Source organism: Muscardinus avellanarius, assembly GCF_963383645.1.
Source record: "Muscardinus avellanarius genome assembly, chromosome: 2".
NCBI lineage: Eukaryota > Metazoa > Chordata > Mammalia > Rodentia > Gliridae > Muscardinus > Muscardinus avellanarius.
The window spans coordinates 188,695,800-188,709,826 of record NC_137787.1 but is presented as its reverse complement, the minus strand read 5'-3'; the positions used below and the strand labels follow the sequence as shown (position 1 = coordinate 188,709,826).

Here is a 14,027-nt window from a genome sequence, read left to right as displayed (position 1 = left end):
CCACTGCAAATGTGCTAGGGCATTGAGCAGGGCGATAATTAGCTTGGTCAGGGTTTGGGGATTCTGGATAATATTTTATATTAATATTTCCATAGTCTGGAGGCAAAATTACTAAAATTCAAGTTGAGAATGTGTCATTGGGAGAATTTTAGCAGCAATATCAACAGCTTTACTGTGAATGACCTTTCAGTAAAGGGTAAACTCCAGAATGACACCAAAAAATGATTTTCCTTCCTATTCATTATAATTGTTTACATAAAACATTTACAGAAAAATACTTTCCATTTACAAAAATGGGCCCACCATCTACCAAGTTACAAAAATTATGTTTGAACATCATTACTTCATTTGCAGAGGTTTAAAAACAACCAGGATTAACAATGAATTATTATTATCGTTATTATCATCATTTAAAAATAAGGTTGAAATGTGGTTTATCAGAAAGAAACCATGAAATAAAAACTCAACCTTGTATAAACACTGAAACTTCTATTATGGATTTAAGTGGGAGAAAGACTATGCTAATTCCCCCGTAATACAATTTTTTCTTTCATCATTTAAAAGAAATAGGAAAATTTCTTAGAAGTTGAAATACCATTTCATAACACAAAATCCACAGTCTGTCCACTACAATCTTTATATCTTACATAACAGATGGAAACACTGCTAATTCCCAGAATTAAGTGGGCTGGGGACCCACCCTTTGACTTTGGAAGCTCACTGTGAGGGTTGCAAGCATATTTGAGCTGTTCCTAGAGAATCCACCAGAGGGCAGAAGTGCACAGCCACAACAGCTAATAATCTAATAAGGGTCCTTAATAGAAAACCTTTCAAGGGAAATCAGGTTGTTGTGTGAGGGATGTTATTCATGCTTGCTTTGGAAATGTTTAAGTAGTTTCCAGGCGAACTATTTTAAAGAGAAGATTCATTGAGTGATTAAAAAACCTGTCATTAACGGATCAGAGTTAATATGCGTAAGAAGCTTCTGAATCTTTTGCAAGGTTTAGCTCCAGGGTCAAACAGGTCTTCCTGGGAGATGGTAATGGTGTTGTTACCTATTCTGCCAAAACAGATTTGTTCTTTTATGTCTCCCCCCTCCTCGGTATACTATTCCTTAATTATTTTCTCTCTCAAAATATCTAGTGGCTAAGAGGTTTGCAACTTATAAAAACTGCGAAGATATCCCAGCATTTGGGAGGCTGAGACAAGAGGATCCCAGTTTGCCGAGAGCCTCAGCTACTTCGTTAGGCTCTCTGCAGCTCAGTGAGACCCTGTTTCAAAATAAAGAAAAAGAAATACTAGGGTTGGGAGTGAAGCTTGGAGGTAGAATTCCCCTGGGTTCCATCCCCAGTACTGCAAAACTCAAACCAAACCAAAACCAAAACAAACAAACAAAAATCTATGAAGGACCTCAGGGTAAGCTGGCCTCTTAGTAATTATTATACAGGTATGCTATTTCAAGTGGGTCACATGTACATATCCTGCTATGTCACAACAGGATAGAATGTCACTAACTACGGTTGTAACAGGGCAAAAATAACGCCCCAATATGTGCTGAACTAGAGATTCCCTCCACAGGTCTATGAGCTCAAGATAGGTGCATAACTAAAACAAGAAAGCTAAACACTAAAAACTATCTTGCCTACCTGACTTATATTTTAACTATAATAAATATGGTTGTTTATAGGTTACCAATTCATTTAAAAGTATAGATTTTTATCCATAGAGCATCACAGACATACTTACTTAATTCCCTCTGATCTTAACTTCTGACACATTATGGAATTTAAAGAAATGAATAATGAGTGGGAAACATCCAATTATTGGGATTAGGATCAATAGTGCTTTATAAAGAAATTGTTATTCATCTGTATTTACTTGCAATTCACGATCATGGTATGAGGAATTTGATTTTGAAATGAAAAACCCAAGGAATGGTTTTCCTGCCTGGTGTAAGTTGCCCCCTGTTTTTAACACAGACTACAAGATGAAAACCACAATCAAACTATGGTGACTCTATTTGTTTGTGTATGATGTGTATGTGTCCGGCTGTGTCTGTGGTCAGAAAAGTGGGTAAAAAATAGGAGCTAGCTGACATATATAATATATTTTTTTGTTTCTACTTCATGCTACTTTAAAAAAATCCACTTTTATCTTACTGTTTAGGAGAGCTCTGTGAAATCCATGCATGGAGGCCAGCTGGGTGATGGTGTTCTAGGTAAATTGGACTAGACAGAGGGGAATTAGGTTCTAATTTTTTCTCTCAGTTGTGTCACTTTGGAAATGTAATTTCTCATTGGTGGGGGAGGGAGGGCCTCAGTTTTCTCATCTGTAAAACAAATGTCTAGATGAGGAGATCACTAAGAATCCTTTCAGCGCTGAGATTCTATGATTCCTATAACTGGTCTCTTACTGGATTAACGGGCTCATGCCCTAAAGCACCATATATCATGAGACGTTGGTTTAGAAACTGAGGATAAGAGCTCTCTATATTTGTGAACTTGGTGAAAATTAAGAAGGATGGAAAAAGAGATAGGATGGAGAGAAAAATATGAGTAGAGGGTTGCCTTAATTTAAGTAGCCTCTTTTTTAGTGATCTGTATAGAAATAGAAAAAAAAGGTTAGTATTTACTGGAATTACTATTTTTAGCTCATTCGGTGTTAATGACAAATTTCAGTTGTCACACATAAGAGATCTTATTACAGAAACAATTTTACAGGGCTTGTGTAAACATAAGAAAGGAGAAAAAAACCCAGAAGCCCTAATTGCTCTGTTTCACATGGTTTAAGTCTGTCCCTCAGCCCTATCAAATATTTGGCTTTAGAATCCTCACAGTCTGGAGCTATCAAAGCAAGGTCAATACATCTAGAGCTCCAGTGATACATCTCAGGCTGTATTGTACCTTTAATGCAAACTAGATACCACCAAACAGCTTAAAGAAATGAGAAGAGAAGCACATGACTGGAGGGCACAGGACACAGACGGGGACTTGGGGACCTACCTGTGGGGATGAACGCGGCGTGCTGCTGCAGCTGTGCGCTGGTCAGAGCCTGCTGGTAGTGCAAGACGCTGGGGTTGAAGACTGTGCTGGAACCGTTGCTCTTTTCAAGTGCTTGTCTCTTTGGTAAAGGATGAAGAGCACCAGGAGGAAAGGCCTAGGGAGGAAGAATTCGATAGCAGATGTCTAACTTAAAGCGAACACACCTTCCGTGTCCACAGAGATCATCCATTGCAACATTCTTTTTAAAAAAACGACAGCTAAGGAGATGCCTCTGCCATGCACCTTAATTTAAACAGCGGCAATGTCGAATGAGTGAGATTTTGTTATTGAGAGCAAAAGCATGATTTCTGTAACCCAAAATGGTAGCATCTCAACTAAGGAAAAGAAAAACTATCAAGCAACAACAACGGAAAAAAACAATGGCTTCGGCTTTTAAAAACGGGTTAAATTACTCTAAGGGGGAGAAAGAAGCATTTGTGTTATGATTAATACCTATTCTCTTCTTTAACTAAATGACAATTTCTTGAATTTAAAGGTTAATATGAATTACAATGAGACATTTTCTGAGCCAAGTCATTTAAATTTGCTTCACTCTTTGGGAAAAGGTATTAAAATTTGTTAGGATTAATTTATTTCACAGATTATATATGAAAATGAGATGGCTAAACACCTTATCGAAATTTTCTCTCCATAAATTAATAATAATAATGATTGGTTGCAACCAGTATTTTACAAGTAATACAAATCTCAGATGGTTCTCTGAAAAGCTACATGCAAAGCGAAAGGTGAAAGGTCAAAGTACCAGGTCTACAGTTGCTTCGAGAGGTCGCTTCATTGCTTTGGCAGTCGACTGAGTCTTTTAATAACAGGCAGCGAGCACATGATGGCAGTGGGCCAATGGGATTCAAGCGAATTAACATACAGGTAAACAGCAAGCAGAGGTGCATCATGGGAACGGCATTGCATTGTGGATAGGTGAGAAGGAAAAAAATATTCTGAATGCAATATACAACGTACAAAACACTAGGCATGCACAACAACAAAAATGTTCTCTAAAGAAATGAATATTACACCTTAAATTAGTATCGAAGCAAAAATGCATCTACTATACCTTAGTTAAAAGCATATAAGAGAGTAAAATATAGATGTTTGAAATTCAGGAAAGTTAATTAAAACAGCAGCTTGCATACACACCATAAGCATTTTTTTTTTATATTGCTTCAGAAAAAAAAAAAAGCAAAACTTTTAAGGGCCGTAGGATTTAAGAACTTCTGATAAGTTAGTTTTCAAATATAAAATGCCAAAGGTATTGAGTATTCTGAACCAGGTTGAAAATTTCATAAAATAATCTTTAGTTCAGATATAGTCTAACAAAATGAAGTGGTAAACTGAGACAAAAAATTCAGGCAAAAAAATATTCAAACACAAGATTACTTAGGCAAAACGATTTGGGTTTGGAACTTTATTTTTTTGTCTGAATCATGTGGATAATTATCTCAATTCTTTTCTTCACTCTGTTAGCATGGGTCTCGTAATGGAGACTAAGTCCCCAAACTTAAAAAAGATTTGAATTTAAGTCATGAGTTTTCGAAACACCCACTTTTATTTCATTTTTCTGTTTCTAATGACTAACTTATCATCCATTCTGTTTTCTACTACATTTGAAACTACAATTTATCTCAAGACAACTTACCGGAATACACTAAGAAAATACCCTTTAAAAAGGTATTTAGCGTCCTGGGGTATTAAAGTAATTTTTATTTGGTAATCCTATTTGTATTTTAGCTACAAGTAGCGATCAAACCAATTAATGAGAAGTGGAACTCTTGGCTGGAACAAGTACAATAGAAAACAGCTAAAAATTGCAAACAACCGCTTAAAGATTAGAATAAAATAATATCTTTAACTTATAACCATACTTTTGGGAAGATAGTTTCATTTAAGCAACTGAAATAATAACAAATATGGATCGATTTAGACCATAATGAAAAATTTTCCTATTCTTGGTTAGTCATGTTAAAAAGAAATGGAAAAATTCTATGATGGAATTCTGTGAAAATAAATTCAAAGGAATAGCTTCAATGCAAATTAAAAAAATGAGATATCCCTTTTCTATGTTTAGCACAATAGGTAAATCCCTAAGGTTTTGTCTGAGTGAAAAAAATTATATCCTAATACTCTGATGTCCAGTTATGAAATCTGAAATAAAATGGGACAGGTCTAGACCCCCCAGGATGGAAGCATTAATATTTTCTTCGGAAAACAAACAGTTGTGAGATGATGGGGGTAGGAAGAGAGCTACGGAGAGGGGGAGGTGAGATTTGAAATAAAGTGGGGAAGATTATACGCAGGGTCAAGATTTAGAACAGCCAACGGTAAAGATGATGTCTTGGAAGGCATCTTTGATAAAGGCCATCAGATAATAGGATAGCCATGTTGTGCAAGGAAAGCAGAAGCTACCCAAGAAGCTCAACAGTAAAATAGCTTCTGCATATTTTTTCCTAAAGGGTAATTTCCATGGTACCATTTTTGTTCAGTATCTTTCATCCCTGCACAGTGCTACGTTGTTAAGTATTGCAGGGTTCTGTTTGTTTTATTTTGAGCTTAAACTGATCTATACTGGCTACAGAAGGCCACAGAGCCTGTTCTTACAGGGCACACTCTGAGACCGTCAACTGGGTAACTTAAAATCATCTCCACCTCATCTTTCCAGACGCAGTTTTTCCCGTGCCTTTTTGGACCTTAGATCTACTATTGGGTGGACCTTTTCTGACATTCTGAGTCACAGAGTCTCCACTCCAGGTTGGTATTTATGAGAAAATTTTGACTCAACAAAGCATCCTGGAATGAAATCTCCGAGCAGAATGAGAAATGTTAAATAGTGTGTGTGTGTGTGTGTGTGTGTGTGTGTGTGTGTGTGTGTGTGTTATTGGGAATTGAACCCCAGGAACCTCCTCCAGCTATACCTCCAGCCCTATTTTATTTTTTATTTTGAAACAGGGTCTCACTAGGTTGCTGAGAGCCTCACAAAGTTGTTGAGGCTGGCTTGGAACCTGCGTTCCTCCAGTCTCGGCCTACCAAGTACTAGGATTACAAGTATGTACCACCAAGCCCAGCTTTAATATTTCTTTTTAGGACAGTCACTTGAAGGTTAATCTTCATCTTTTTTGACTTTGTTGAAGCCTAATTTCATTGGACTATAGAATACCTTAAAAATGTAAAGAAACAGAGCCCTAAAGTCAGCAGAATAGCAGTGAAGTCTCTTTCCTCCACTGCCTAGCAGGTGTTCTCTTTATTAGATACAAACTCTGAAGTCCTGAGGGGAAGGGACACGTTAAGCTCCTCTGTACCCCACACCGTGAAGCACATACGTAGAATGGACTTAAAAACCCACGTGAATGAATGATCACGTGGCAAGACGGGTTTTTTGGGGGAATATTCTTTAAAGTATCACCAGCTTTAGATGATAATGTCTGAGTCCTGGCCCGTCTGTGTACACTAAAAGATCTTTAGGCTGAGACCCAACCTAGGAGACCAAGGAGCCCAGTGTGCACCAGCAGCCTGATTAGGTAGTAGAGAATCTTTTAAATTGAGCTCTTGTTACGTACCAGACAGTTGACACCTACTCCTGCTGGCCTCCTTGCCGCTTCTGGTCCTCTCTCACTCTGGACCTCCTCTAGCTTTGCACACACAGTGGCTGGGTAAGTTAGGAGCGGCCCAACCTGCAGCCAGGTCTCGTTCTTTTAAGGATGGAGGCCCAGCACTGCAGACCAGAGCAAGCAAACCAAGAGCCTGCACCCAGCGTGATGGCCAAAGACCACATTTGAAGGGTCAGGAGACCCTGACAAAAATAACCAGAGCTGCTACTTTAACATGGGATAAAAGGATGCGGATGAGCAGGAGGGAATCCAGAGTTCCCGTGCATGTTTCCTTGAACAATTGAGACTTATCTAGCTGATGGCAGCTTGTCCTGTTTCCTTTTACAAACTAGTTCTCTCCTTGCGTTGCCCCATTTCAGTGTACGTGAACAAAGACTGCTTACATGAAGATCAAACACCTTTTGTGTTAAAACTACCAAAGAGAAGCTCTGTCTGGCTTGTTCTCACATTAAAAAAATTCTGGCGAAGGTAATGCTTATGTTTTAAGAGCTATTATAAAAGCATGAAGACTAAAAGGAAATGTGTCTTTTCCTCAAAGTTTTCAAAAATTTTTTAGGGTCTGATTAACCAAAATAAGGGGCAAGTCCCCGAATCCTAACAATCATGCTATAGAGATGCAGAGGGTTTAGAGGAGGAAGCCAGGTGAAGGGGGTTTTAACATCTACCTGTAATCATTCTTCCCATTTGTCTTTTTACGTATGGAAATAAAATAATAGTTTTTGCTTCACTCTACTGAGAAATCTTGCTTCTGGGGTAAGAATACTTGTAACTCTATCTCAGCTATAGCTCGGCTGATTTCAAATGAGCCTCTCGCTCCAATTAAAGAGACAGGACAGATTAAGTCATTTTCATGTCACTGTCGGAAGGACACTGGCTTCTGTTCTGAAACAACACTCCTCTGAGTCGTCTCTGAAGACGCTGTGAGACCTGGTAACTTCTCAGAACTCCAAATCTGGGCACGGCGAAACAGCTGGAGGAACTATGGCAACAGTCTCTGCGGGCATCCCGAGCAGGGACCTTTCTGCTTGGTGCCGAGCGTGCGGTGGCCATGTGAACGGGAGCTCACGGCAGCGTACTGCTGTGGCTTCACGTGATGGGGCTCGGGGAGACCTGTTGGTGGAACTGGGCACATTTGCTCTCCCGTCACAGCCTGGGTCACCTACTACCCATATACCTAGGTATGCTGTTCCCTTAATGATTGAAGACTCTATTGATTGTGGCTATCACAACAGGTACTTTTAGGAAACAGGCAGATAAAATCAGGGCTCAGCCCTAAGGTCACAATTAGTGACCTTTTTTTTTTTTTTTTTTTTTGTCTTAACAGAGTTAGGATTATAGGGACTAGTGTGTTCATATTCCCAGAACTTTATCTTATAACCTTGTGAGACGGCCAGTCTAGGATCCAGGCTAAGGCAGCTGAAGCTCCCATCACTGTGATCACAGAGACAGCCACCAAAATAACATTTAACTCTTTTTCACTAGCTAGATCTGGTGTAGAAGATATTGTCTTTCTTCTAAAGAGATGTAGGAATGTGCCCCTGTAGGTGTTCAAAGCTGAGTTCTGTGTCTTGGGGACAAGGTGGCCCTGGTCTGAGAGACCTGGGGCGAGGCCCACGACTCTGGAGGTTTTCCAGGCTCCCGGCAATCACAGCGTGATGGTTGCTAAGGGACAGCTGGGTTCCAGGAGAGTCTAGGTCTCTAACTGGCTCCCAGGTGACCATGGTGCTGCTGCTGCTGCTGCTGCCTCTGGTCTCTAAGGGACAGTACGGAGAATCGAGAAGGAGGCGAGCCTGGGCTACAGATTTTTTTTTTTTTTTTTTGGTCCATTTTAGCACCATCCAGCACACTTACATTTTCATCTATTTGATGAATTGCTCTGCAGAAAATCATGGGGCGGGATGGAGGGGAGGTGTCAACAAGCACTGCTGATGCGCTAAGTCAAAGAATAGGGGGAAAGAGGAATGGGAAGCAGCCAGGTCCTGAGTGGGTCACCTGCTGTTAGTGACTGTCAGGCCATAAGACCCCTCCCTTCGGGCTTTCTATTGCTCTGTTACAGCGGGTTATCTCCATCTTCTTTTTTTGGTGGATACAGGAGATGAAATCCAGGGGCATTTTACCTCTGAGCTACACCCCAGCCCTATCTTATTTATTTTTAAATTTTTAAACAGGGTCTCACTAAGTTGCTGAGCGCCTGGCTAAATCGCTTAAGCCAGCCTTGAACCCTCAATCTTCCTGTCTCAGCCTCCTGAGTCTCGGGATTACAGGTGTGTGCAACCGTGCCGGGCTCTGTTTTTCTTTTCCAAGCTCTGGCCTTTGACACCCACCTTCTTGTCCACTAGGAAGGTCTCCAGGATCCCTCTCTTAAGAAAACCTCAGTTCAGCCAGTGCAAACTCACAGCCCAACTGGACGCTGTGAACAGGGCACACCCCTAGCACGGGCTCCCCCGAACCTTAGGGATTTATTTATTGTGCTGAAGAAGGGAAGAAGGAGAGGAAAAGAACAGAAAGGGGAGAACAACAACAAAACTTAGGCAGCGGAGCAGCGGGAATAGCAGCCTTCTGGTCCCTCCGGGCCCGCGCGGAGCACCCAGTCCTAGCTGAAGCCCCACCCGCCCCGGGAGGGCGCAGTGCGGGGTGGGCGCCCCACTTACCATGACTGTGGCCGCGGCCGCGGCTGCCTGGGCGGCCACCGCCGCTTGGTTGGCTTGGTGCTGCGCAGCTTTGATTTTGGCCTGCAAGTGTGCAGGAGGGTGAAAATATTTGCATTTCTCCCTCATGCAACGCCCCTTTATGTAATCCATACAAACGGTTACGGTGTTGTCGTTTGTGTCAATCATGGTGCTGTCTGCGGGGTGGGCAAAGCGACAGTCGGTCTCTCCCCGGGCGCAGTTTCCTCGCTGGAACTCCCTGCAGACCTGGGACGAGGGAGGAGAGTCCAGATGATGCGGGGAGCGCGCTGGCCTCGCGCCCAGGGCCCAGGCCGCCGCCCTTTCCTCTCCTCCTGGCCCTGCTGCCATCCAGGAGAGGGCTGGACACTGTGCAGAAAAGCCTGGGGACCAGAAGCTCTGACGGAATGACTCGACTTTGGCTCTGTCCTCTCTTTCGAGAGTGAATATTGAAATTGAGAAAAATAATCCAAAATCTGCCATTTGGTATAAAAATAACAAAGAAAAAATCAAGGGAGCCTCCACTGACCTGGTTAGCATGCCATCCGTCTCGCTCTCTCTCTCTCTCTCTCATCATCTCTCTCATCTCTCCTCCCTCCTGACAATCGCTCTGGAAAAGCTACAGTTTTCGTTTTTTTCACGGGGGGGATAATTTCAGCGTGGATCAACCTGCCACGGTGGTACAACTCCAAAAAGTTCAGGGTAAATTAAACACCAGGGCTTCCTTTCACAGTGGAGGGTGGGTGGGGCTGGAGAGCAGAAGCTGAGAGCTGTTAACCCCCTACCCCCCAAGATCATCAGGGTCAGGAACTACACTATCTCAGGCACCAAAACTGTCTTTTCAGTTTGTTCTCTTGCAGGGATGGAGATGGGACCCGGGGACTCCTCCATCCTAGAAAAGTGCTCTACCCTGACCAATGCCCTCAGCCCTATTTTTATTTTGAGACAGTGGTTCCCAGAGTTGTCCAGGCTGGCCTTAAACGAATTATTCTCCGGCTTCAGCCTTCTGAGTATATGGGATTATAGACATGGAATTATAGGCTTGTACCACCATAACCATCTCCATAACTTTTTTTTTCCTTCTTTTTCTTTTTCTAGTTCTAGAGATTGAAACTAGGGGCATTCTACCTCTGAGCCACACCCCTCAACACTATTTTATTTTTTTTATTTTGAAACAGGGTCTCACTAAATTTCAGAGGCTTCAACCTGTGATACTCTTGTCTCAGTCTTCCAAACCCTGGGATTACAAGGCGTGTACCACCACGCTCATCTTTAAACTTTTATGTTAAGGTTATCATATTATTACTTTTGACAACCCAAAAGAAGATTTAAAAAAGATAAAAAGAGGAGAGAAATATGGTAAGAGGTCAAGAGTAAGAAGTAAATGAAGGGAAGGAGAATATAGTTAGAAGTGGGTGTGGTGGTGCACTCCTGTAATCCCAGTACTTGAGAAGCGGAGACAGGAGGGTCGCAGGTTGAAAGCCAGTCTCAGCAGCTTAATGAGATCCTTTGCAACCTAGCAAGACCCTCATTTGAAATAAAAAATAAAATAGGGTAGGGATTATAGCTGAGAGGTAGAATGTCCCTGGATTCAATCCCCACTACCATAACAAATAAACACACGCAAGCCCTTCTCCTGAAATCTTAAATAATGAAATTCTCCACCTGAGAATTCTGAAAGATCAAGATTTCATAACATACAGAAGGATTTCTGTAGAGTTCTGGTGTTCTTAATTGTGAAGTCGATGAATAGCACAGGCATGATACTTATACACTATTTCCTTGTTTATAAATACCATTATCGGGGAAGAGTTACTGGGATTGTCAGTTACTTCCTTTTAGGCTCAGTTACGCAGTCAGTAGGTGTAACTAGGGACTCGGGTCTCAGTTGACCACAGAGGGTCACGGACATGAAACTCAAATCTTGTGAAAGTCAAACATACGTGGGCAATGGTGTTTCACTGGCCAGCAGCCAGGTGAGGCTGAAGGGCCAAGAGGTAAGTCTCAAAGTTAATGAGTTAAAGTTCCTCCTGTTTTGGGTATTAACATTCCCTCTTTTAGTTCATACGGTGCGCAAAGTACAAATTACTAAGATGTCAGCAGAAATTCTGAGTAAGCCTTTCTCTATAAATGGAAAGATCCCTGCCAGTGACTACGTCATAGGTGTAGAGCGGGCATTTACCAAAGCCAATTCCACTCCTCGTCTGAAATGAACCGAGAGCTGAAGTCGTCACGAATCATTTTAACATGTCTTTGTCTGCCAGCCCTGTTGGGAAGAACTATTTGTTCCCAACTCTGCTGATTTCATTTGTTTTCTGAAAGAGTCGCATTCTGAACACTGACGCTCCCTTGGCCCCAGCAGGTGGAGCCCCAAACATTTCTCCAGGACCCTAACAGGTCTGTGCAGTGTTCAGAGGGGTAGGCTGGATCTCTTCAAAATAGTAATTAATTACAGTTTGTATTCTTTTGAACTAGAAATCTGTGTACACCAGGTTGAAAATGTACACCAGGCTGAAATTGAGTGGAAAAATATTTTAAAAATATTTTCAAGTTGACATTTTGAATTCTAAACCATTCACAAGATCTTGGGCAGCAAACATTCTGCTGTCCTCAAGGCTTGCTAGATTAATATTTAACTGAATACACCTGAAAAAACATTCTCTAATGATCCAACATGCTAAGTTGTTAGGTCACCTAATAACTTTAATCAATAATGAAATTAAAGGAGGTCTTTAGAAAATCTACTAGAGTCTTTACACACCCTTATAAAAGGCTTTTTTGAATATCATATATGTATTTTGAAGGTTAGAAATAAATTCTCCAGCTCTTATAAAAGAGAAATTTTATTCTAGCAAAGCATAGGAAGACCTGTTTGATTCCCCACTTAAAAAATTTACGTTTCATGAAATATGAACTTGTTCTCTTGAAATTTGTAGAACATTGCATTTAAATTAAAGAAAATATCTTGATTAATATCTAATTTTACCCTACTTCCAATTATAGCTCCTGTTTACTAGAAAAGCCATTAGGGCATAGGAACATAGTTGAGAAGCTATACTTATTTTAAAATTTTTGGAATATATTGATAACAATTGGTTAATAGTTGTGGTCACACTTATTCCCATTCTTGTCCCTGACCATTTCCAGAACTCTCCAGGATCCAGTTCAGACTAATGCTGGGCAAAAACAGCAGGAAGCCATCAGGACCTAGGGCCATCTCTATGGCTTGCATAGTGATTGATTTAATATTCTATTAGTTGGGAGAAAATGGGTCATACGAGGAACACTAGATGAAAAAGGAGAAACCTTAGGTGAGCAAATAAGGTGACCTAACTGAGGGGGATGGAAGGGGGGAAGAGGAAAATTCCATAATGTACATGATGTACATTCACAAACATATTAGAGTCAATCACTAAGCCAAACATGAGAAGGAGGGAGGGGGAGGGAATGGGGTGGGAATTGGGGAAGGGCTAAATGAGTGATGTGTGAATGTCTCTACCATCTTGCACCCCACTGAGATGTATGACTACAGTGCACCAAAAATTAATATATATAAATAATAAAAATATTCTATTAGTTGATAAATATTTTGCTCTGAAGTATATACTCCGTGCAGCTGATTTTTACTTGTATTAAAAGTTTTCTTTTCCCAGAGCCTAATTTCCTCTCTATGTGGCTTTAATTGATGAGTGTGTGGGTTTGGGCTGTGCTTGTGTGTACATACACACGTGTGTGTGTGGCAGTTTTCGTAGACCTGAATGATCTCACAGACATTCACTCACAGGGCTGCATCTCAAACACAACCATCATAGAAGTACCTCCAGTTTGTCAGTCCTGAGAAGTTTCTGAGTTGCAGTCGAGCCCGGGACACTGACAGGTGGGCTTCCAGGAACGATGACGGGCGTGGTGGGTAGAATTTCCGTTGGAACTAACCCAACTCCGGGAGTTACAGGTGCTAAGTAAGGAGCAAAGCTAATAGCCGTATTTGTCCCTATGGTGGGACCTACAGGAAAAGTGGGCTGTTAAAGGAAGACAACACAGGAAAAAAATTACTTTAGAATCAAACTTTAAAAAAGATCACCAGCAAGTGCACTTGAGCAAACTTTATTCATTGCACATGATATTCTTTGTGTTAGTTGCATAATTCAAAGCTGAACTGTAAAAGGTCATTAAACATCCTCTTTTGGTTTTGCTTCATAAAAATGAACACTCAATAGATCCTCTCTTTTCAAAACCATACAAAAATATGGGAAGGACATCATAGAAATCCGGTTACAAGGAACAGATTAAACTTTTGTTCCTATAAAGTACCTCAGAAAATTTCTACTCTTAAGTACCCATCCTTGGAAACTATTGACTATTATAACATTCAGGCAGGAAACCTATGGAAAGTAGACTTTGATTTTTCCCATGTTTCTCAAATGGAGAGCAATAAAGAACCTTGACATTATACCTTAACTTTCAAGTTGACCAAGTTTATACATTTTCAAAAAGTAGAGCTTGCTTGGGATTTTGTTTAGCTCAGACTTACCAGTATGTCCCCATCTCCCATCACTAGAATGTATATTCCCAAATTTCACATGCAGTTTTCTTATAGACCTACTATTGTTTTTTTTTTTTTTTTTTGCTCCAGCTCAACTACATCTCCATCTAACCTTGCCTCCCTGAGAGGATGGATGAAAGAGCTTGAAATTTTCAAT

The 14,027-nt window shown here is 40.9% G+C and overlaps 1 protein-coding gene across 9 annotated transcripts in view; it reads right to left on the bottom strand.

Moving 5' to 3' along the window:
• MBNL2 (muscleblind like splicing regulator 2) overlaps positions 1 to 14,027 on the bottom strand; it is a gene marked incomplete at both ends in the record, with an annotated part of 111,624 nt that overhangs the window by 30,992 nt on the left and 66,605 nt on the right. For 3 of the 9 annotated variants that reach the window (XM_080719863.1, XM_080719864.1, XM_080719865.1), the window contains 3 exons: positions 3,003 to 3,156; positions 9,313 to 9,576; positions 13,146 to 13,346. In XM_080719863.1, the coding sequence (XP_080575989.1) occupies positions 3,003 to 3,156; positions 9,313 to 9,576; positions 13,146 to 13,346 (619 nt within the window). Of the gene's footprint in view, positions 1 to 3,002; positions 3,157 to 3,804; positions 3,859 to 9,312; positions 9,577 to 13,145; positions 13,347 to 14,027 lie in introns of all 9 variants that reach the window. The other 6 variants (XM_080719861.1, XM_080719862.1, XM_080719866.1 and 3 more) reach the window with 3 other exon arrangements.